This window comes from Lutra lutra, chromosome 2 (assembly GCF_902655055.1).
Source record: "Lutra lutra chromosome 2, mLutLut1.2, whole genome shotgun sequence".
Lineage (NCBI taxonomy): Eukaryota > Metazoa > Chordata > Mammalia > Carnivora > Mustelidae > Lutra > Lutra lutra.
Genome location: NC_062279.1, coordinates 143,694,794 through 143,719,092, shown reverse-complemented (window position 1 = coordinate 143,719,092; position 24,299 = coordinate 143,694,794). Strand labels below are relative to the sequence as shown.

The 24,299-nt window shown below is 54.6% G+C and overlaps 1 protein-coding gene across 4 annotated transcripts in view; it reads left to right on the top strand.

The window, feature by feature from the left end:
• Window positions 1-9,041, top strand: part of SH3TC1 (SH3 domain and tetratricopeptide repeats 1) — a 49,400-nt gene extending 40,359 nt beyond the window's left edge. For all 4 annotated transcript variants that reach the window (XM_047718762.1, XM_047718763.1, XM_047718761.1 and 1 more), the window contains exon 18: window positions 7,868-9,041. In XM_047718762.1, the coding sequence (XP_047574718.1) occupies window positions 7,868-8,125 (258 nt within the window). In that variant the 3' untranslated portion in view covers window positions 8,126-9,041. The remainder of the gene's footprint in view (window positions 1-7,867) is intronic.
• The last annotated feature ends 15,258 nt before the right edge of the window (window positions 9,042-24,299 follow it).

The window sequence follows — 24,299 nt, the reverse complement described above, 5'->3', positions numbered from 1 at the left end:
GGAGAGGAGCAGGCACGGTCAGCAGACACTGTCAGCAGACACTGTCCGAACTCGCATACCGGCCAGGCCCTGCCCTCCAGAGCTCAGCGTCCCTGGGGTGCTGATCTGTGAACAGACTTTGGCCACCAGGGGGTCAAAACAAAAAGGCATGGAATCAGGGGAGCTTCCTGGAGGAGTCAATGCAAAGCTGAGTCTTAGCATCAAGTTAGAGTTAATCCCCCTAAAGCAGGAGGGAGAGAGGGACATCCCAGGGCGTCAGGCAGAAGTCAGTGCTATCCCCAGAGACCCACGCTGTAAGGTGCTACCCAAATCCTGGCACCTCCTCCAGGAAACCTGCCCTTATGGGCAGAGCAATTCCTTCTTGGAATCCTGAATCCCAGAGAGGGAAACGGGCTGGGGACGGGGTGCAACCTGTGGGATTTGGCTTAGTTCCTGCCCTGTCGGAGCTGGAGGAGCTGGAGCTGGGCCCTTTCCCATCTGCTCCCAGCCCTGCAATGGACACAGACCAGAGCCTGGAGGTGTCTCCCTCCCTCCCCTACACAGGCTGCTGCCCTATCGCCCCACCCTGGGTACAGCACTGCACTGCACATTGTCCCTGCTCCATGTTCGCTGAAGTGGGGGGCACCCCAGCTCAGGGCTGACTTTTTCCCCTCCCCCTCCCTGCTGAATGGCATCGAGGAGCTGGGTGCCTTTGGAAGACCCCACTCAGTTGGAGACCCATAACTCCCTGCCTGGGACAGCCTTGGCTATGCACTAGTGACACCTTGTGGTCAGAGGTGGTCACTGCGGCCTCCTGCTGTGTTAGAGTCCTGTAGTTCTTGGGGAGCCTGTGGGCTGTGGTGTGCACTGCAACTTAGACTCACTGTCTTCCAGTCTGCATGATTAAGGCTCTGTGACATCCAGGCTCTGTGTGATCCAGGCTTTGTGTGTTCCAGGCTCTGTGCAATCCAAGCTCTAGTGATCCAGGCTCTGTGCGATCCAGAATCTGTGTGATCCAAGCTCTGTGACATCCAGCCTCTGTGCCTTCTAGGCTCTGTGATGTCCAGGCTCTTTATCATCCAGGCTTTCTGCCATTCAGATTCTGTGCAATTCAGATTCTGTGCGATCCACAGATTCTGTGTAATTCTGTGACATCTGGGCTCTGCGTGATCCAGGCTCTGTGTGGTCCAGGCTCTTTGTGAACCAGGATCTGTGGGGTCCAGACTCTGGGACATACAGCCTCTGGGACATCCAGGCTCTGTGAATCCAGATTCTGTGTGATCCAGGCTTTCTGCCATGCATGACCTGTGACATCCAGCTCTATGTGATCCAGGCTTTGTGTGATGCAGGCTATGTGTGATACAAGATCTATGTAACCCAAGCCCTGGGACATCCAGGAACTGTGTGATCTGGGCTTTGTGTGATACAGGATCTGCGATATCCAGGCTCTCTGCAATAGAGGCTATGTGTCATCGGGTTCTGTGTGATCTGGCTCTGTGATACATGGGCTTTGTGTGATCCAGACTCTGTGCAATCGAGGCTCTGTGACATCAAGATTCTGTTATTTCCAGGCTTTCTGTGATACAAACTCTGTGACATACGGTCTCTATGTGATCCACGTTCTGTGTGATCCAGGCTCTGTGCCATCCCGGTTCTGTGTGATCCAGGTTCTAGGTGATTCAGGCTTTGAGTGATCCAGACTCTGTGATACAGATTCTGGGTGATTTAGGCTCTGTGTGATCCAGGCTCTGTGATATCTGGGCTCTGTATTATCCAGATTCTGTGTGAAGTAGTCTTTGTGACATGCAGGCTCTGTGTCATCCAGGCACTGTGACATCCAACTCTGTGATCCACAGCCTGAGTGATCCAGGCTCTGTAACATCCAGGGTCTGTAATATCCAAGCTATTTGTGATTCAGGCTTTGTGACATCCAGTCTCTGTGCAATGCAGTCTCTGTGACATCAAGGCTCAGTGTAACCCAGACTTTGTGACATCCAGGCTCTGTGACATCCAGGCTCTGTGTGATCCACGTTCTGGGTGATTCAGGCTTTAAATGATCCAGACTGTGTGATGTAGATTCTGGGTGATTCAGTCTTCGGTGATTCAGGCTCTGTGTGATCCAGGCTCTGTGACATTAGGGATCTGTGCCATATAGGTTCTGTGTGATTCAGGCTCTGGGTGATTCAGGCTTTGGGTGATCCAGGCTTGATGTGATCCAGGCTCAGGGTGATCCAGGCTCTGTGATACCCAAGCTGTGTATGAGGCAGGCTCTTTGTGATCTAGATTGTGTGTGATGCAGGCTCTGTGATATCCAGGCTCTCTGCAATCCCTTCTTTGTAATATCTTGGCTCTGTTTGATGTGGGCTCAGTGTGATCCAGGCTCTGTTTGATCTAGGCTCTGTGAGATCCAGGTTCTGTGTGAATCAGGCTCTGTGCAAACCAGCATCTGTCCCAAATATACCCTGTGTCATCCAGGCTATGTGACAAATAGCCTCTTTGATTTCAGACTCTTAGTGATCTTAGTTCTGTGACATGCAGGTACTGAGTGATCCAGTCTCTATGCAGTACAGTCTCTGTGAAATCCAGGCTCGGTGTGATGCCATCTTTGTGGCATGCAGGCTCTGTTCCATATAGGCTCTGTGTGATCCAGGCTCATTGCCATCCAGGTTCTGTGTGTTCGAGGCTCTGGGTGACTCAGGCTTTGTTTGACCCAGGTTCTGCGTGATCCGGGATCTGTGTGATCCAGGTTCTGGGTGGTTCAGACTTTGAGTGATCCAGACTCTGTGATGGAGATTTTGGGTAATTCAGTCTCTGGTGATCCAGGCTCTATGTGATCCAGGCTCTGTGACATCAGGGATCTGTGACATTCAAGTTCTGTGTGATCCAGGATCTGGGTGATTCAGGCTTTGAGTGATGTAGTTTGTGTGATGTTGATTCTGGGTGATTCAGTCTCTGGAGATTCAGGCTCTGTATGATCCAGACTCTGACATCAGGGATCTGTGCCATCCATGTCTGTGTGATCCAGTCTCTGAGTGATTTAGGCTCTGTGTGATACAAGCTCTTTGACATCTGGGCTCTGTGTAATCCAGCTTGGTGTCATCCAGGCTACAGGCTCTGTGTGATCCAGGTTCTGTGTGATTCAGGCTCTGTGCCATCCAGGTTTTGTGTGATCCAGGCTCTGGGTGATCCAGGCTTTGTGACATCCAAGCTATGTATGAGGCAGGCTTTGTGATCCAGATTCTGTGTGACACAGGCTTTGTGATATCCAGGCTTTCTGTGACCCCTTTTTGTGACATCTTGTCTCTGTTATATGTGGGCTTAGTAGATACAGACTCTGTTTGATCAAGACTCTGTGCGATCCAGGCTCTGTGTAATCTAGGCTCTGTTCCATCCAGCTTCTGTGTGATCCAGAAATCTGGGTGATTTAGGCTTTGGGTGATCTAGACTGTGTGATGTTGATTCTGGGTGATTCAGTCTTTAGTGGTCCAGGCTCTGTGTGATCCAGGCTCTGTGACATCGGGGATCTATGCCATCCAGATTCTGTGTGATCCAGGATCTGGGTGATTCAGGCTTTGTGTGATTCAGACTGTGTGTGATCTAGGTTCTGTGTGAATCAGTCTCTGGGTTATTCAGGGTCTGTGTGATCCATGCTCTGTGGCATCTGGGCTCTGTGTGATCCAGCTTTTGTGTGATCCAAGCTCTGGGTGATTTAGGTTTTGGGTGACCCAGGCTCAATGTGATCCAGGCTCTGGGTGATCCAGGCTAAGATCCAGGCAAAGATCCAGGATCTTTGACATCCATGCTATATATTCAGCAGGCTCTGTGCCATCCAGATTCTGAGTGACTCAGGCAATGTGACATCCAGGCTCTCTGCGATCGCTTCTTTGTGACATCTTGGCTCCATCTGATGCAGGCTCAATGTGATCTAGGCTCTGTTTGATCTAGGCTCTGTGCAATCCAGGCTCTGTGTGAATCAGGCTCTGTTCAAACCAGTGTCAGTCTCAAACATGCTCTGTGCCCTCTATGTGACAACCAGCGTTTTTCATTTTGGACTCTTAGAGAACTAGGTTCTGTGACATGCAGGTACAGTGTGATCCAGGCTCTGTACAATCAGTGTGTGAATCAGGCTCTGTTCAAACCAGTGTCTGTCTCAAACATGCTCTGTGCCCTCTAGGCTATGTGACAACCAGCATTTTTCATTTTGGACTCTTAGTGAACTAGGTTCTGTGACATGCAGGTACAGTGTGATCCAGGCTCTGTACAGTGTGTGATCCTGGCTCTGTGACATGCAGACTGTGTGTCATCCAGGATCGGTGACATCAGACTCTGTGTGATGCATGGTCTTAGTGCTCCATGAACTGTGACATCCAGAATCTGTTATATCTAGGCTGTTTGAATCCAGGGTTTGTGACATCCAGTCTTTGTGCGATACAGTCTCTGTGACATCCAGGCTCAGTATGATCCAGATTTTGTGACATGCAGCTCTGTGACATCAGGCTCTTTGTGTTCCAGACTCTGTTCCATGCAGGTTCTGTGTGATCCAGGCTCTAGACCATCCAGGTTCTATGGGATTGAAGCTCCTGGTGACTGAGGCTGGTTTGATCCAGGCTCTCTGTGAATCAGGTTCTGTGCAAACCAGCGTCTGTCCCAAACATGCCCTGTGTCATCCAGGCTATGTGACAAACAGCCTCTTTGATTTCAGACTCCTAGTGATCCAGGCTCTGTGACATACAGGCCCTGTGTCATCCAGGCTCTGTGACATCAGACTCTGTCCAATCCATGGCCTGAGTGATCCAGGCACTGTGACGTCCAGGGTCTGTTGATATCCAAGATATTTGTATCAAGGCTTGTGAAATCCAGCCTCTGTGCGATACAGTCTCTGTGACATCCAGGCTTTGTGTGATCCAGACTCTGTTCCATATAGGCTCTGTGTAGTCCAGGTTCTGTGCTACCCAGATTCTGTATGATTGACTCTGGGTGATGTAGGCTCTTTTTGATGCAGGTTCTATGTGATCCAGGCTCTGGGTGATTCAGGCTTCATGTGATCCAGATTGTGTGTGATTTAGGTGCTGGGAGATTCAGTCTCTGGGTGATTCAGGGTATGTGTGATCCAAGCTCTGTGAAATCTGGGCTCTCTGTGATTCCAGTTTTGTATGATTTAGGCTTTGGCTGATCCAGGCTCGATGTGATCCAGGTTTTATAACATCCAGGCTGTGTATGATGCAGGCTCTGTTTGATCCAGATTCCATGTGACCCAGGTTCTGTGATATCCAGGCTCTGTGCTGTCCCTTCTTTGTGACATCTTGGCTCTGTTCGATGCGGGCTCAGTGTCATCCAGGCTTTGTATGATCTAGGCTCTGTGCGTTCCAAGCTCTGTGTGAATCAGGGACTGTGCAAACCAGGGTTTGTCCCAAACATGCTCTGTGTCATCCAGGCTATGTGACAAATGGCCTCTTTGATTTTGGACTTTTAGTGATCCAGGTTCTGTGACATGCAGGTACTGTGTGATCCAGGTTCTGTGACATCATAGTCTGTGTGATTGAGACTTTGTATGATCCTGGCTCTGTAACATGCATACTCTGTGTCATCCAGGCGCTGTGACATCAGACTCTGCGTGATCCACGGCCTGAGTGATCCAGGCTCTGTGACTTCCAGGGTCTGTGAAACCCAAGCTATTCATGATCCAGGCTTTGTGACATGCAGTCTCTGTACAATACAGTCTCTGTGATATCCAGGCTTGGTGTGATTCAGACTTTGTAACATCCAGGCTCTGCATGACCCAGGCTCTATTCCGTATAGGTTTTCTGTGTTCCAGGCTCTGTGCCATCCAAGTTCTGTGTGATCGAGGCCCTGGGTGACTCAGGCTCTATTTCATCCAGGTTCTGTGTGATCCAGGCTCTGGGTGATTCAGGATTTGAGAGATCCAGACTTTGTGTGATCTAGGCTCTGAGTTATTCAGTCTCCAGAGATTCAGGATCTGTGTGATCTGGGCTGTGTGACATCGAGGCTGTGTGTGATCCAGGTTCTGTGTGATCCAGGCTCTGGGTGATTCAGGATTTGAGTGATCCAGACTTTGTGTGATTAGGCTCCGAGTTATTCAGTCTCTGGAGATTCAGGATCTGTGTGTTCCGGGCTATGTGACATGGAGGCTGTGTGTGATCCAGGTTCTCTGTGATCCAGGCTCTGGGTGATTCAGGGTTTGTGTGATCCAGACTGTGTGTGATCTAGGCTCTGGATGATTCAGTCTCTGAGTGATTCAGGGTCTGTGTGATCCAAGCTCTGTGACATCCGGGCTCTGTGTGATGTATGTTCTGTTGCATCTCGACTCTGTGTGATCCAGGCTCTGTGTTTTCCAGGCTCTGTGCCATCCAGGTTCTCTGTGATCCTGGCTCTGTGACATACTGGCTCTGTGTGATCCAGGATCTGGGTGATTCAGGCTTGATGTGATCTAAGCCCTGGGTGATCCAGGCTCTTTGATGTCTAGACTCTGTGATGCAGGCTCTGTGTGATTCAGATTCTGTGTGACCCAGGGTCTGTGACATCCAGGCTCTGTGCAATCCCTTCTCTGTGACATCTTGACTCTGTTTGATCTGGTTTCAGTGACATCCAGGCTCTCTGCCATCCAGATTCTATGTGATCGTGGGTCTAGGTGATTCAGGTTCAGGGTGATTCAGGCTCAGTGTGATCCAGGCTCTGTGTGATCTAGGCTGTGGGTGATTCAGGCTCTATGTGACCCATGCTCTGTTTGATCTGGGCTCTTATCTGGGATCCTAGAACCTACAACTCCCTCTGACCCAGGGATCCTGCATGCTCCATGTCTTTGCCTGCTGTCCCAGGCTAGGCTCTGGGCTGGGCCTTTCCCCAAATAGGAGCTGCAGAGGCTGGGGTCTGGCATGACTGTGGCCCACTTCACCTGCACTCCTTCTACCCAGAACCCGCAGTCATCTGTGATATGTCCTCCTGACCCATGGGTCATCTGAGGAAGGAACCACATAGAGATTAGAACCCCAGATTCTGTGTGATTAATGACTAAGTAACTCTGCGGAAGAAGGGGGAACTGAGGCTGGGGAAGTGAATAAGCTTGTCCAAGATGGGAGTCAGGGAGCCAGGCCCAGAAGTACCTGACCTGATGCCAGGTTCTGGGGGCATTCTGGGGACCTTAACCTTCCATGGTCTCATGGGGCAGGAAGGAAAGGTCCCTGGGCGTGGGAAGCTGGGGTCAAGGGGCTTCTCAGCTGTGCCATGACCTCCATCAGCACCATGTCTGTCTTCACCGTGAGCCAGTCTTGGAATTCCATCAGGGGCCATGGGTTGACTTCATCGCCTCCAGCAGACACCCAGGAAGGAGAGAAGCTCTTTCCTGCACCCCTGTACAGAGAAGACATGCACACATATGTACACAAGTACACACCACTACCCAGCTGCCTGCTGTGGCCAGTTCCTTTGTTGGGGTGTCCCCTCCTCCAGGAAGCCCTCCATTCTGCCCCAGGCTGACTCAGGAGCCTCCTGGTGCTCCCACAGGCCGCTGGTCACCCAGTGGTCAATGTCGCCCCAAGACTCAGCCATGGTTCCCGCCCTGCACAGGGTCCAGTGTCTGGTGGGGGATCGGGAGTGTTTGTCGAATCACAACGTATACCTGCTTTGATTTTCTCCTGAATCCTCTCTGTGCGGGGCAGCGAGGAGCCAGGGCTGCCAGCATTGGGCTTGTCCTCTGTTCCAGGAGCCATCTCAAGGGTTGGAGGGAAGGGTAGGGTCTGGGTTTCAGAGTGGTTCCTCGAGAGGGTCTGGGGTGGGCCAGCCGGGGAGGCGGGGCACAGAGTCACAATCCCCCACCCGCACCCAGCTGTGCATTAGTGTAGAGTGTGGCTAAATGCCTTCTCTCCTTCAGGACCCCTTCGACGCAGCTGGGTACTACCAGCTGGCACTGGCAGCGGCTGTGGACCTGGGCAACAAGAAGGCCCAGATGAAGATCTACACGCGCCTGGCCATCATCTACCACAACTTTCTGCTGGACCGAGAGAAGTCCCTCTTCTTCTACCAGAAGGCCAGGACCTTTGCCACTGAGCTCAATGTCCGCAGAGTCAACCTGGCCCCAGCGCGGTGTTGGGGGCGGGCACCCTGGCTGGTCGCCGGCCCCCCACCCTGAGGTCCCTGTCTCCATGAGAGTGGGCTGCCTGCTTCTCCTAGTATCTCTGTGAGGCTCCTTTTCTGGGAAATGGAGGCACAGAGCAGGGGGTCATAGTACTCTGTGTCCATTATTTTACGGGAACGTGCTTGTGCCTGCAAGGCCCCCTCCCCTGCTCCGCCTCCAGGGCAGTGTCCAGGGACCAGGCCCCGTCCCCGGGGACCCAACCTGCTGCTACACCTCATCCGCAGCCATGAACTGGAAGGACTGACCTGGGCCAGGGCCCCCTGCCGCCCCACACCCCAGTTTCCCTGCATCAAAGCAGAAGCCAGCTATGGGATTCCCTGGGCGTTTTCTCCCTTGCCCTTGCCATCACCATGTGTCCGGCTCTGGCTCTGCCTCTAGTCCTCAGGCTGACCTCTCAGGGGCTGCATGGTTGCGACTGTTAGTGTCTCCATTTCAGTGGAGGAGATGGAGGCACAGAGAGGGTAGGTGCCCAGCCCACCATCACACAGCCTGTAGGTGGGGCAGAGAGCATCGAGGGCCGCCTGCCTCGAGGGATGTGTCCACGGTGGGACACAAGAGTGGGTCCGAGAAGAGGGTATTAACACGTCAGTGTCCCTCCACCCCTTGTCCATGTCCCGAAGGCAACAGAAACAGGGCAGGGGGAAGGTGGTCCTAGCGCTCCCTGACCTGAGTGTCCGTTGGCCCGCCCCACCAGGGCTGTGAGGGGTCTGCTGCTGAGCCTGTTTCCAGGTCATTGGGGTCGCCAAGCACCAGGAATCTTCGATTTACATGCAGGGAAACTGAGGTTCAAACAGACCATGGATCTCCTGGCTGCCTGTCACCCACATGGCGTTATTTCAATCTCGTCTTTTTTTTCCTTTATTTATTTTGTTAAGGTGGAATACACATAAAATTAGCCATTTAAAGTGGACTGTTCAGCGGCATTTTGTGTATTTACAGTGAAGAGCAACTTCCCCCTCTGCCTGTTTGGGAAACCTCCCTCACTTCCCCATGGAAACCTGTGCCCCAAAAACATCACTCCCCATTCCCCCTCTGTGAGACCTTCCTTCAGCAGAAGGGGAAAGTGAGGCCAGCAGAGGGGCTGGTGGGGGCGCAGAGCTCTGGGTTTGGCTCCAGGCCCAGGAGAGGCAGCAGACCCTGGAAGGCCCCAAGGAAGGGGGGGCAGGGGTTCTCTACCAGCCTTCCTGCCCCTGGGGTCCAGGGAGCCCCCAGCTCCTGCCCTGCTCAGAGGTGGCCTGCAGGCCTCATCCTGGCCGCTCCGCCAGGGGGCAGCAGAGAGCCTCCCAAAAGCTGGCTCAGCCCTGACCCCAACCTGCCCTCTTGGGCTGGGCACAGAGAGTGGGGGAGGCTGCAGGGTAATTGAAAACAGGACTGTCTGATTACCCACGCTGGTGCGGAGGCCACGGCCTGCACAGTGACCCCAGCACAGATCTCTGAGGTCACTGACCGCTGGGCAGAGCCTGGGCCTGGGCCTGTAGTCACCCCGTGATGGGTGGGACCTGCTGGCCAGGCCAATTGGGGCCCAACGCCTGCCTGGGAATTCGTACCTTCCCTGACCTTCCTGGAGCTGTCACCCCCGCTGCTCCTGTCTGGAGGTCCCTGCCCCCACCCCCCACCCACTGTGACCTAGGGCTCCGGGGCAGCAGACCCGCCAGTCTGAGGGGAGCTGCGGTCATCCCCACCCTGGGGATCTGGGGTGAGTCCATTTCTCTGAGCCCCAGTGTGGTCAGCATTTAAATGTGACTGATGACCCCAGTGCGGGGGGGTCGAGTGAAGGTCCACAAACCAGAGGTCTCAGAGCCAGATCAGGGCTGAGACTCCCCTGTTTGCTTCTGACGATATACTTCATACCTCAGGAAGAGCGCCAGCAGCCATGGGCTTCAGAGCTCTGAAGGCTGAGTCATCTGCTCAAGTAGCAAGGCTTCTCAGACCCTCAGTCTCTTCTTCATCCGTAACCAGAGCAAACCCCACCTCAGGGTCCTGAGAAGGAGGAGCGAAAATGTACCAGGAAAGGGGGCGGGGGGGAGCTCACAGAATCAGGCAGTCACTCCCTTCGTTGTGGCCAAAGCAAGGAGGGGGTGGGCTGAGCCCTAGGCAGCAGCCCCCCCTCTGCAGAGTGGGTGTGGAATGGGCCGGTGCCTGGCTCCTATGCAGCAAACAGGCACCCAGCCTAGGAGCCCCATGGCCCTTGCTGTAGAAGGCGGCCCTACTGGGCCCATCAGGTAACCAGGCCCATCAGGTAACCTGGCCATGCAGGTTCACCGGACCCCAGTGGAGCAGAACTACTCAGTTACTCTGTCAACTACTGCAGACTGCTCAGGCCTGAGCCATGTGGGGAGAGGGGAATGGACCCTCCAGGACGAGCCCCTGTCCCTTGTCGGGGGTCCCTGGAGTCTCTCTCACCTGCCTCCCCAAACAGAGAAGGAAAGTGACCTGCCCAGGGTCACACAGCCCCACTTCCTAACGTCAGGGTGCTGGAGCTCCTCCCCAGCATGGCTCTCTCTGCCCTCCTTGGAGACCACGTCTTTCTCTGCACAAGCTTCATACGAGTGACAAATGTTCACCCAAGTCCAGGTTGGCCTCCAGCTTTGGACAAGGAAATTCAGAGAGAGGGATGGTGACAGTCCCAAGGATGCTCAGCATGTGTCCCCATCACCTCCTTGGAGTGCTAGTAGCCCCACGGCCTCCAAAAGGGGGGCGGGCAGGGGCGCAAGACATAGGTGTGCCTGTTGGGAAGCTGGGCTCTCTCCAGTGCAAGGACTCCCTTCCTGTGCCAACGGACCTTGTCCCCTGTGCGCTCGGTTTCCTGGCATGTGGGAGGATGGAGAGAGGGAAATCCAGGCATCAGGAGCCCAGACTCTGGGCCAGCCTCTGGCACAGCTGTGGGTTTTCCCTTCCCTAGCAGAGGGCAATCTCCTGGACGGGTTCGCATCTCTGGGCAGCTCTGCAGAGCCTCGTTCCCTCCACAGGCAGCCCGGCCCTCTTCATTCACTGCTGGGCTCCCCAGGCCAGCCCTCACCTCCAGCCAGAACCAGAAACATTTCACAACCTCTGTGGCTTTGGTCAGCATTCACACAGCCTCCCAGGAAGAGGGAATGTGGCACTAGGGGTGTCTCCGGGAAAGAGCATGTCCCTTCCAGAACATACAGGGTGGGCTCCGCGTCTGTGATGGGTCTGGCCTGGCTGTCTGCAGGGTGGGAGGACCTCTCCGGGGACCTATCAATTTGGGGAGGTGGTGAGGCTAGGGGAGGACAGGGCTGGGTTTCCAAAGAAGTCCAAGGGAGGGATATGATGCTGTGTCAGGCCCGGGAATGAGCCCCACCCCTGGGGGAGAACGGCAGGGGCGGCAGATCTCTTTCCAGGACTGGCCAGGCTGGAAGCAGGCCCCTCTCCTCACATCCCATCCAGCCCCCAGCCCGTGGGGCAGCTCCCGCATGCAACCCGCTCTGAGCTAGCTCCTACCCAGGCCCGAGGCCTGCGGGCCAGCACGGAGGACTCTGCAGGGTGTCATCCCCACTGGTGCACCCCGGGCTTCTCTGTCCAGCATGGCAGACACACTCGTTCCCTACCCAGCCTGGATCCTGGAGCCCAGTGCGAGGTTGGACGGGCCCCAACTGAAAGGACATCTGCACTCCCGGACATGCCCAAAGTGTCCTCTCCCATCTCTGCCGGGTGCTGAGGCACAGGCCACTCTGTGCCAGGAGGGTCCTGCTGGGAGGACGAAGTGCTGTGAGCTCAGCCACTCATGTGTCTGCACCCCGATCTCAGCCGACACCGTGGGGCAGACCCAAAGAGAACCCCAAGGCCCACGGAGTAGATGTGGGGAGGCCTCCGCACCCTCCCATACACATCGGGGATAAACATTCCCAGCAAGTGAGGAATAGACCCGCCTCAGTGGACAAGGGCTTTTTGCCCGCCGTGGAGCCTGAGCAGGATCCCTGTGAGTCCGAGGAGGGGGCTGGGCTGTGCCCCCCACTTCCCGTCCACATGATTCTGAAGGTCCCAGAAAAGCAGCAAACCAAGGAAAAAAGATAGGTTCAAAGGGTTGATAAAGAAGAAAGGAGCAGAAGTTATCCGCAGATGGTCCGATCACTTGCCCAGAAAACCCCAGTCCCTGCAGCCTCTGGAATGAACAGGAAGGCTTCCCAGCAAATGATCCTGCTGAACCCCGATCCTACAGACCCGCAGCACTGAGCTGGGAAATGCATTTTAAAACCCCTGCAGTTCACAGTATCAAGAATATATACAGGTATCGGGGAATAGGCCTAACCCCGTATTTCCTGCGTTCCTATGCGGGAAATGTCAGTCTGGTAAAGACATCCGCAGCTTCGTGATGACTGCAAAATACAGTCCCACAGAGTGGATGTAACCTTCGCACACGGACTCTGGAAAGGCAGGAGGAACAGATGTCAGGCGAGCTGACCGCACTCTCCTGAAGAAGAGGACACGTTGCAGCGGGGGCCCTTTCCCTGTTAGAGCTGATGGATTGTTGTAAAACCGCTTCAGACTGTAGGGCACTATCAGGACGGGGTCAGTAAATAAATATGAAAAAACATAAACGCCCAGAACTGAGTTCATAGACGCGTGGACATGGCGCCCAAAGAGCCGACCTGTGGCTGACCTGAGGTCCAGCCTCGGCCGATGCTCCCTCATCCCCGAGCACGGGAGGGGCAGTGAGGACGCAGACATGGGAGCTCCCAGACACTGCTGGGCTGGGCTGACCCCTGGAGAGAGCAGTCACCCAGCGCTGTCCTGCGTCATCTAGAAAACCCAGATATGAACTCCCCTTCCCATGCATGGTGTTCAGGTGTGCACGCCTCCCTCCACAGCGAGCATCAGGCATGAGCCCTGGAGATGCACCCGATCGCACGGAAACCCCCTTTGATGGCAGGTGTGGCAGAAGGAAATGGACACAGCTCTTCCCTGGAGAGGTGCATCCCCTCCCCTCATGCGTGGCTCTGGCTGATAGACATTCCTGCTCGGCGCATAGGAGAAGGCCTGGAGAAGGCCATGGCCACATGGGTACAGGCTGCCTCCTATGCACCAGGAACCCTGAGCGTCCATGAGACCTGGCTGTGCCTCCTGGAGAACAATGAGGCCACCAGCAGGAGAAGCCAGGTGTCCCCAATGGCTGTTGTCCATGTGAGCGTGGCCATCCCAGGTCATGAGGTCACTCAGGCACCAGCTGGGCGCCTGGGCACAGGACAGCTCGGTGGTCACCGGCCACACTGGCCCAGGGATTGACTTCATTGAAGGGCTACAGTTTGGCCCCGCGAAGTGTGGGGCTGGCTTGTGTGCGATGGGAGTGGATGGAGGCAAATCTCCTCCAGGTCCAATGGCAGGAGCGAGGATGTCATGTCTGTATGGGGAAATGCCATCCAGCAGCAACAGTGAATGAAGGATGGCCTGGAGCCTGGGAAGGGGACTGGCCCCTTGGAAGACTGGTCTGTGTGAGCTCCGGGGCACTGCTGGAGGCAGGATCCCAGACGGGAGCTGGCGGTTTCCTCCAGGAAAGCTGGAGGCTCAGGGCCTCCATGGTGTGTGTGACTCCCTCTGTCCTTCACGGCTCCTTCATTCTGGGTCGAGGGCCTGGATTCTGAGAGCAGGCTGTCCTTTCCTTCAGGAGAGGTGATGGGGGGAGGGGGCAGACAGGAGCCGTTCAGGGGCATCCAGGAGATCGGCCCTTCCATAAAGCCATCCATCCCTTGATGCCTGTCTGGCACAATCCTACCGGGCACTGAGGGGACCTGGGGCTCTGATGGGAGTGACAAAGTCCACAGAGCCAAGAGGGGTCAGAGCTCACAGTCGTGGGCGTCAACCCCTTGGAGTCTTGGTTTCCACTTCCATGAAATGGAGATGACGACGTTGCTTTGTGAGAGTGTGTGTTTCAAGGACCCGCCCTCAGTAAACAGTGCTATTACTGTTCTCTTTTTACTGGGAAAGATCATCTTGGGGTGGACCACAGGCCCCAGGCAAAAGTCTACCACATGGTCCCTTGCTCACACTCCCTCTGCCTAGCGGACTCCTACCCAGCAGGCAGGACCCACTGTGAAAGGCCCCTTTTGTAAAGTCATCCCTCTACTCCTCTGTGTGCACCTCGCATCACGCCAGGTTGTTGCTGCCTGTGCACCTGCTGCCCGGTTCCCCCAACCCCCGCTCACTGTGAGCCCTGCTGGCCTGCCCTGGGTCTCATCCACCATCTGTGCCGCTACCGGCACTGGGCTCAAAAGCTTGGCGGGTGTCTGTTGAGCGAATGAACACCAGAGGCGAGAGTGTGTGTGAGACGTTGTGAATGAAGGTGGCTCAGGAGGAGTGAGGAGCCCTCCCTGGAGAGGGAGACGCAGCCAGAAGTCCCCCCAGGGGCCGGCACTGGGGAAGGTCCCAGCCTCCCTAGGACATGTTGGGACAGGTGCATCCTGCAAGATTGGGAAAGAGCTCCAGAACCCTGCAGAGGAAGACGGGACGGGAATCTCTGCATTGAACCAGATGTTATTTTCTCTTCTCAAACAACCCTTAAGCTCCCCTTTCTGGGGCCCTATGATTTGCCATGAGTTGTTGTTGAATATTTTCTCCACTGAGGACAAGCCAAGCAAGTATCTGTTGGATTTCTGACAAGGAGAACTCTGTCCGGATACTGTTGTCAACTGCTTGTTCGACAGATGCCTGTCATTGAGTCCCTGCTCTGAACCGCCACTCACATTCCAGGTGGGCAGAGACCATGTGACCACAGCCCCTTTGCACGGCTGAGAGAAAGGAATAGCAGGACTCAGACCCTCCTGCCACTCCCAGCTGCCCAACTCCCCTCACCTGGGAGAACGTTTCCATGGTAACCCTGGGCGTGGCCTGCATACCAGTGGTGGGGCTGCCCCTCCCTGGGACAGCGTCCAGTGGGAATGCTTGGAGTTCCAGATCTCGCCCCTCATCACCTGTGTCTGTTGATACTTTGCTTACTCGTGGATGATTTATTTCTTTAATGGTCATGAGGCCCCTTGGCCTGCAGCTGGGGGACAGAAGTGGCAGAGGGATTTGGGGTCAAGGAATCAATGGCACCTGCTATTTGCCAGCAAGCTGAAAATCTAGCTTGGGACTCCAGGAGCCTGGGGAGAGCCTCAGGGCAGGTAATGGGGTGAACGGTGTCCCCAAAATCATGTCTGCCTGGAGCCTCAGAAGGTGACCTAATTGGAAACAGGGTGTTTGCAGATGGAATTCGTTACGGATCTAGAGGTGAGATCCTCCTGGGTCATCATCCAGAGGGGCCCGAAATCCAGTGGCTGGTCCCTAGAGAGAGAGAAGAGAAGACACACGAGAGAAGGCAGAGGGGTGAGGCCCGAGGCTGGGTGGGATGGCCGCGGCCCCAGGAGCCTGGCAGAGGCAGGGAAGGGCTCCACCCTGAGCCCATGCTGACACGCTGGTGTAGGCTTCTAGTCCCCAGACTGAGCGGGGGAGAGCACACATTCCTGTAGTTGTGAGTCCCGGGCTGCTGTTCACCGGACACCATGTGGCAGACCCCATGCCAGTCACCGGGCCTCACTGGCCAGGTCAATGCCATCACCTCCACTTTATGGATGAGGAAACGGTATCTCAGACACTTGGATCGTTTGCTCAAGGCTCACAACTGGGGCGTGGCTGGGGTGACTTGGAGAGGGGTATGTGGTCACCAGCGCACTTTCCAACACTTGGAAGCACTTGGCTGAACGTAGACTGGAAATCACGTCCCTTTGTCAGTCCTGGCTCTAAGCAGTAGTGCTCACTCAATGCTCCTGGACCACGTCTCCTTGAGGGCAGGGCTCATGTCTGCTTGGTTCCGCATGGCCAGTAGAGGGGCCAGGAGGAGGCACCCCAGAGGCAGGGTGGGCTGCTGGCCACCCTCTGAGTCCAGGAGTCCGTGCCCCACGGGGATGACCATTTGCTGTGATTCAGGCCCGTTTCATGCTCTCCCTGGGCCTCAGTTTTCCCATCTGTATGGCAAAAGCAGATGCATCTCAGGCCTTGCCAAGCTCTGCCCCTCCTGTCTGCAGCAGCAGATGGGAAAGTAAATGTTCTTCCCAGAGGCTGTTGGTGGCCCCGGGCTTCCGCCTTCCGCCTTCCAGGAGCCGGAGGTCAGTGCCGAGCTCTGAGCGTCCTGGGCCCCGCCTGCACCCAGCTGGAGGCGGCAAGCCCCCCTCTGCCAAAGGGAAAGAATCCCAGGACCACAGGTCTGGGAAGAAGTCTCATCCTGGCCCTGGGAAGGGCTCTGGGGACCAGGACTGTCTGCTGGACAGGAAGGTGCCTGCAGTGTAGACACTAACACACCCACACAGAGCAACACTCACACAAGCACACACAATACACACCGAGACAGTGATACACATGCATCACTTGCACTCACACAACGCTCACACACACATGCACGCCCGTATGCACACACTCATGACTGTGTTGCACACGCACACACGAGTGCATGCACACGCACGTCGCTCTAACGTAACTATGAACGGCTCTACCCTCCCTGTGTGTCTATGCAGAAAACGGCAATCAGTACAAAAGAGTCACCCAGAGTCCCATCAGCAAGGTGCGCTGTTTGGAGAACTTCCTTCCAGACCTTGATAGAAGGGATCTATTCTTTCTAATTTCTACAACAATGGCACCCGATGGCCCTTCTGGGTGGTGACTTCTCCACTCCAGGAGGCGTGGGGATACCTTTCATGGAGACCGTGGAGGAGGCTTTGGGCTTTGTGCCCCGAGGGACGCTGCTTCCTCAGACGGCCCGCTGGGCAGTACACAAGGCATCCGGATCCCTCCACATCCTGAAAAGAACCGTGGGAAGGGTCCAGGGCTGAATGTTTGTGCGGAAACTTGACTCTTTCCTCAGGATAAGCTCCTGGGAACTGCAGGGCTGGTAGTGAGCAGCCTGTCTTTGAAGGAGAATCTGTCCCTGTCTGTCCAGCTCTCCCTGCCTCACCCCAAAAGGCGCCCAGCACAGAGGCACACCCCAGAGAACGCCATGGCCATAGGTGAGTGGGCAGGGACCTTCCCTGAAGCCTCCTGTGGTTTGGTTCAAGAGATCACAAGGCTCTCCTTGCACAGTGCCCACCTTGAACCACTGCACATGGCTCTTCTTGCATGGCTGCTGCAAACATGAGGATGTACCTGTTAGTCTGAAGCCCTGCTTTCTGTTCTATGTGGCATTTACCCCAACAGCGGAACGACTGGAACATACGGCAATCCTGCCTATGTCTTTGAGGACCGGCCACACTGGTTCCCGCAGCGACACGGCCCCATGTCTGACTCGCACCTACAGTGCACTCGCTTCTAGATCCCCCACGTTCTTGCCGAGGCTTGCCTTCTGTCTGGTTACTTATTTATCATAAATCCCAGCCATCTTAAAGGGCGTGAGGGGGATCTCGTTGTTCTTCCGGTTTGCGTTTTCCTGAGGACAAGGGATGTGGAGCACCTCTTCCTGTGTCTGTTGGCTGTCTGTCTGTCTTCTTCAGAGAAATGTTGACTCGGGTCCTCTGCCCATTTGTAAACTGTGTGTTGTTGCTGAGCTGTGAAGTTTTCCATCTATTCTGGACGTTCACCCCATATCAGACCTATGACTGGCAGGCACTCGCTCGCCCAGCTATGGGTGCCTCTCCACACTCTTCGCTGTGTCCTTGACACACAAGATTTTTCATATTGATGCAGACCTGTGCCTTTGGTGTCATAGTTGAGAAATCATCACCAAATCCAACATCAGGAAGCTTTCCCCTAATGTTTTCTCCCAACAGTTTTAGACTCTTCCTCTTATGTTTCAGTCTTTGATCCATTTTGTGTGAATGTTTGGATATGGTGTGACGTCAAGGTCCCACTCCATTCTTTGCCTGGGGATGTAACCAGGACTTTTGAAAAGGAAATTTAGGATGTATATGCTGACCGCAGAAGCAGTTAATAAACACTCTTTGTACAGGAAACTGCTCAAAAAAAAAAAAAATAAAAGAACATTAAAGCCACAAATCATCTACAAAGAAGTGGCAACTTTAAACATTAACTTTCAGAAACTGTGTGTGTGTGTGTGCGCGTGTGTGTGCGTGTGTGTGTGAATCATACAGGTGCATTGTTTCCAAATCCTTGTCTCTTCCTACAGCATCTGGTGAGGGCTTGCATGCATCTCCCGAGCTCCGTGTCCTGAAGACCCGGGTCTGGTCCCCGCAAACCCTCAGTGGCTCCCACACACCTCCCTCCATCTGCCCCCCTCCCTTCTTGAGATGTGCTGTTGGTTTACTCTCTTCTTAGTTTTCTTTCCGCTCCTCTTTAGAGCAAAACTGCAGGAAAGCACTGTCTCTTCTCTCTGCCTCCATGACCTCCCTCCCAGCTCCCAGACCCCCAGCCAGGCTGTGTGGTTGGTGGCCAGGTGTCCTCTGAGCGGCCCAGCCCTGCTGCCCCTGTGGGACATGCTCCTATCACTGGACCTCTGGCCCACACCTTCCTGTCCCCCCATCTCCTGCTGTCCCCCTCTATCCCCTGTGCCCCTACTTTTTACCTGCCATGATGGGCTGGGTTGTGTCCACCCCAAATCCAGATGTGATGTCCCAGCCCCAGTACCGCCAGGACCTCAGATGTGACTGTGTGTGGAAAGGGGGCCTTTCAAGAGGGGATCAAGGTAAAATGAGATTAGCAGGGTAGACCCTGATCCGTGATGGCTGGGACCTTTATAAAAGGGCAGGATCAGGACATGGACATGCACAGAGGGATGGCCACGTGAGGACACAGGGAGAATACAGTCATCTACACACTAAGGACGGAGACCTCAGCAAATCCAACTCGTCCGCACCCAGATCCCAGACTGGCAGTCTCCAGAATGTGGGAGGAGAAATGTCTAAAGTTGAAGCCTGGCCTGAGTGCTTTGTACAGCAGCTGAGATGCCTGCCCGATCTCTGGTAGTGGAGGCCCCTCTGTGATCCGTGGACTTCCCGTCTTCTCTGTCTACACTGCCTTCCTGGGCAGATTCCAGCAGCCCCACAGATTCAAACATCATCTCTGCATCCAGGATTCCTTGTGACATGCCCTGCTCCAACATATCCCCAACCCCAGACCCACTTGCCTCCAGTGTGCAGAGCCTCCACCTATGGAGCCCTGGCCCAACCTCACAGAGCAGGTCAGAGAAGGTGAGTACAGGGCCCTGTGTGCAGAGCCCCAGTGTGCAGAGCCTCCACCTGTGTAACACTAGCCCAGCCTCACAGAGCAGGTCAGAGAATCACTTACCAACCAGCACACAGCGTGCATTTGGCTGCTGGGTATCTGCGCACATCCCAGCCTCCCCTGTGCTTCCACCTGACAAGATGACACAAAGAGGAAAATGTAAAAGCCATCCCCAAAATGAAATGTAGCCTACGGAGTGGGAGAAGATATTTCCCAAGCACTTATCTGATAAGATGCTTATATCCAACATAGAAAAGGAACTCCTACAACTTCTGAAGAAGACATGCACATGACCAATGGGCATGAGAAGAGATGCTCACATCATTACTCATCAGGAATTGCAAACCCAAATGACAAGGAGCTCTCCCCTCTCCTCTCCCCTCTCCTCTGTCAGAAGGGCTGGTATCAAGGACAAGAAGAAACAGATGTTGGCAAGGACGTGGAGGAAAGTACCCCTCAAGCACCATTGGTGGGAACGCAGCTAGTGCGGCCACTCTGGAGAATAGGATGGAGGCTCCTCAGAAAACTAAAGATAGAGATTCTCTACGATCCCACTTCGGGTGTAGAGGCCAAGGGCACGCAAACAGGGTATGGAGGAGTCACAGGCACCTCCACATTCACGACTGTGTACAACAGCCGACACATGGAAAACACCCTAAGCGTCCACGGAGAGATGAGGGACTCCAGAAGATGCAGTGCGTGCCGACAAGGGAGTGTTCTTCGGCCATTAGCAAGAGCCAAATCCTGCCACTTGACAGTCACACGGATGAGTCTGGGGGCACCATGTAGATGAAGTGAGTCAGACACAGACGGGTACTATTAGGTTCTCATGCAGGATCCAAAGCAGCTGAGCTCCAGAAACAGAGAACAGAGCAGAGGCTGCAGGGCTGGGAGGGGTGCATAGGGAGATGCCAGTGGAAGGGCAGGAACCTTGGTTCAGAGAGGAATAGTGGCTCAGGGTGATGACATAGTCCCACATGTGTGAGCTGCAGAGAGATCCGACATCCTCATCGCAGAGACACAAGAGGAGGGGTGACAGCATGTCACAAGGGAGGCAGGAGTCCCCACCTGCTCCTCCTGCATGACCTTGTCTCGGGGATGGACACCCCATCCTCCAGGAGTGAGGAGACACACCCTGTGCCCTGGGCTCAGTCTGGGCTTTGTCCCGCAGGCTCAGGGGAGACAGGTGGCAGGGCGTCTGTCCCCAGACCTCCAGACGTGTCCTCTGAGTCAGCATCTGCAAAGTACGGATTCGGGTCCACTGACTGTGGGCCAGTGTTCAGGCCTGGCTGCGGCGGCTGGGAAAGTACAGGCAATGCCCCCACCTGTCTGCAAAAAAGAGTGCGTCCTAGGGAGACAGTCACAATATCAAGGCCTGGAAGCAGGAGGAGACGGAAATGTCCACAGGGAGGGAGCCCAGTGAGGCCCGGCATAGAGACGGGGGCAGTGGGGGTAGCCTCGCATAGGCCTGTCAGCAGGGGTACAACACAGGTGCAGCAGGGGTGTGGCAAGGGACAGGCCCCGGGGTGAGGTCACCGAGGCAGGCTGTAGCCAGGGCAGGGAAGGAAGTGCCGCGTCTGCACAAAGCCATGGCTGGGCTGGGGGTGACATGGTCGGGCCTCCCTGGGGCATGGAACTGTGGTGGCCGGTGGCTGAACCCTGCTGCCCATGGTGCAGGGTAATTACAGGGGCCCTGCCGCATGCTGGCTGGGAACGTGCCACGGGAACCGTCCTTCACGGGCTGCCTCCTGGGACTTGCCTGGGGGGCTTCCCAGGAGCACATCCACGCAGGAGCAATGAAGACTGAGGGGGCATCGTTCCAGAAACCCTAAGGCCCACAGAGGATCTCACCCACAGTGGATGCTGTCCTCTCTGGGCTCCAGCCTCACCGTCCCCTGCCCGCAGCCAGTGCTAAGCTGATGGACACACAGTTCACTCACCAGCCCCACAGTGGCCCCATCACTCTTAGGATCAAATCCAAGACCCCCACTGGGGTCTAGCTAGCATCCTTGGTCTGAGCCCACCCACCCTTCCATGTGTGTCTCCCACCCAGACTCCAGCCACAGAGGAGTCTCCCTCAGCTGCTCCCTCCTGGCTAGCCCGTCTCGCCCTCCCAGGGCTGGGACATTCCAAATATGTTGAGGGCTGGCGGCTGGGGCTGTGCCCTCTGGCTGGGCCTGGGAAGAGAACCTGCTCTGGACCCATGTCCCCTCCAGGGCAGCACCCTGTAAGCCTTGAATGCAGAACCCATGGTGAGCCAGCCTCCTCCGTGCTGGCTGCAGCCACAGCCGCAGAAGGGCCAGACATGTCCTGGTCTACATGGCTCCTTCCCAGCCTGGATTCCAGCCTGACCGTAGGCTCTCAGGCCGTGCACTTGCCTGAACTCGTCCCATCTTGGTTGGGCTCCTCCAAAGCAGAGCTGAGTCTGACTTTGGTCTTGTGCTTGGATCTGTATGGGGGTGTACTCGGGACATGCCTGCTGAGGAATTTAGGGTTAAAGGGACAATGTGTCTGCAACTCACCCTCAAACAGTTCAGAAGAAGATGTGCAGGAGGGAGAGAGGTGGAAACACTGGGGGAATCTGGGCCAGGTGTGCGGTGTCCTTCATGTTGTTCTTACAACTTTTCTTCAAGTCTAATAGTCTCAAAATAAGAAGCCCATAAACATGGATGAAGGTGGCATCACCAGAAGGAAATGCAGTGGGAGCAGGGCTTTGGCTGGGAGTTGGGGACCCCTGCTCAGCGGTCGGGGCAAGGGGGACACAGCAGTGCAGGGGCTCAGTGGTGCAGGGTGTGGGGTGCTCCAAGGGCAGTGACGGGCGGTGCAAAGCTGGCAGGAAGTCGGGGGCAGAGAGTGTTTGCCTCTATACCTCTGTGGGGTATCAGGCAAGGTGAGTGTCTAGAAGGACAGGTCTAGCCCAGCAAGAGAGGCTTGAGGCATAATGGGGTCACCTTTGGCGTGAGTCCCTGAGTTGTGACAAGAGGGAGGAAGGGCCATCCACTGAGCGAGCGGCTGGAGTGGGGAGGCTTGGGGCAGATGGGGAGATGAGCACCCTGGGGGGCTTCATCAAGGTGACCACCTTGGGTGTTCAGCTCCCAGTCACAGGGAGAGACAGCAAGAAAGGGAGGCAGGTCAGGGTCCTTGGGGGTAGGGCTTACCAGATGACCATGACAGAGATAGACAGAGAGACACAGAAAGAGGAAGAAAGGAGCGGAATTGCAAGGACATCTTGATGGCTAAGATCTGAGCCACCTGTAGAAAGGCAGGCAGAGCACCGTGAGGCCTGCCACCCAGAAGGTGGGTCAGAGAGTCGGGACAGGTGCAGGGGCCATGTGAGCATGCTGGTGGAGAGACAGAGCGTTAATCCACGTGGGCAGAGGGGAGGTCTCCAGGACTGTTCAGTGGGGAAGGGACAATGTCCTCAGAAGGCAGTGCTGGGACAACTGGACGTCTCCATACAGCTGAGTGCGGCCAGACCCCTACCTCACACGACACACGGAAATGACCCAGAAGGTGTCACAGACCCAAAGGGAAGAGCTCAAGCCATAAAGCTCTTAGGGGAGAACGCAGGAGTAAGTCTTTGTGACCTTGGTTTAGGTGAGGTCTTCTAGGTATGAACCCAAAGAACACAGGCAATAAACACAGCAACATATTGGACTTCATCACAATCAGACTCTTGTGCTTCAAAGGACACCAGTTAACAGACCACCCACAGAGCGGGAGAAAAATATTGGGAAATCATATATTTGATGAAGGGGCTTTTATCCAGAATACACCAGTAACACTTGCAATTCAATAATTTAAAAAGACAACCGTGGTTAAGGATGGGCAGAGGATTGGAAAGATGCTTCTTCAAGGAAGATGCACAAGTGGCCAAAGAGTGTGTGGAAATGTGCTCCACATCGTTCGTCACCAGGAAATGCAAATCAAAGCTACAAAGAGATGTCCCCACGTATGTGTTAGAACGACTAATACTTTTTTTTTGTAGATATTGAATAATTTTTTTTTAAAGATTTTTTTATTCATTTATTTGACAGAGAGAGATCACAAGCAGGCAGAGAGGCAGGCAGAGAGAGAGAGGAGGAAGCAGGCTCCCTGCGGAGCAGAGAGCCCGATGCGGGGCTCGATCCCAGGACCCTGAGATCATGACCTGAGCCGAAGGCAGCGGCTTAACCCACTGAGCCACCCAGGCGCCCCTATTGAATAATTTTTTTAAAAGATTTTATTTATTTATTTGACAGACAGAGATCACAAGTAAGCAGAGAGGCAGGCAGAGAGAGAAGGGGGAAGCAGGCTCCCCATGGAACAGAGAGCGCGATGCGCGGCTCGATCTCAGGACCCTGGGATCATGACCCGAGCAGAAGGCAGAGGCTTTAACCCACTGAGCCACCCAGGTGCCCCTTGAATAATTTTTTTTTAATTTTATTTTTTATAAACATATAATACATTTTTATCCCCAGGGGTACAGGTCTGTGAATTGCCAGGTTTACACACTTCACAGCACTCACCATAGGACATACCCTCCCCAATGTCCATAATCCCACCCCCCCTCTCCCAATCCCCCTCCCCCCATCAACCCTCAGTTTGTTTTGTAAGAGTCACTTATGGTTTGTCTCCCTCCCAATCCCATCTTGTTTAATTTGCTCTTCTCCTACCCCCTTAACCCCCCATGTTGCATCTCCTCTCCCTCATATCAGGGAGATCATATGATAGTTGTCTTTCTCCGATTGACTTATTTCGCTAAGCATGATACCCTCTAGTTTCCATCCACGTCATCGCAAATGGCAAGATTTCATTTCTTTTGATGGCTGCATAGTATTCCATTGTGTATATATACCACATCTTCTTTATCCATTCATCTGTTGATGGACATCTAGGTTCTTTCCATAGTTTGGTTATTGTAGACATTGCTGCTATAAACATTCGGGTGCACGTGCCCCTTCGGATCACTATGTTTGTATCTTTAGGGTACGACTAATACATTTTTAAAGAGTGGAAATAATGAGAG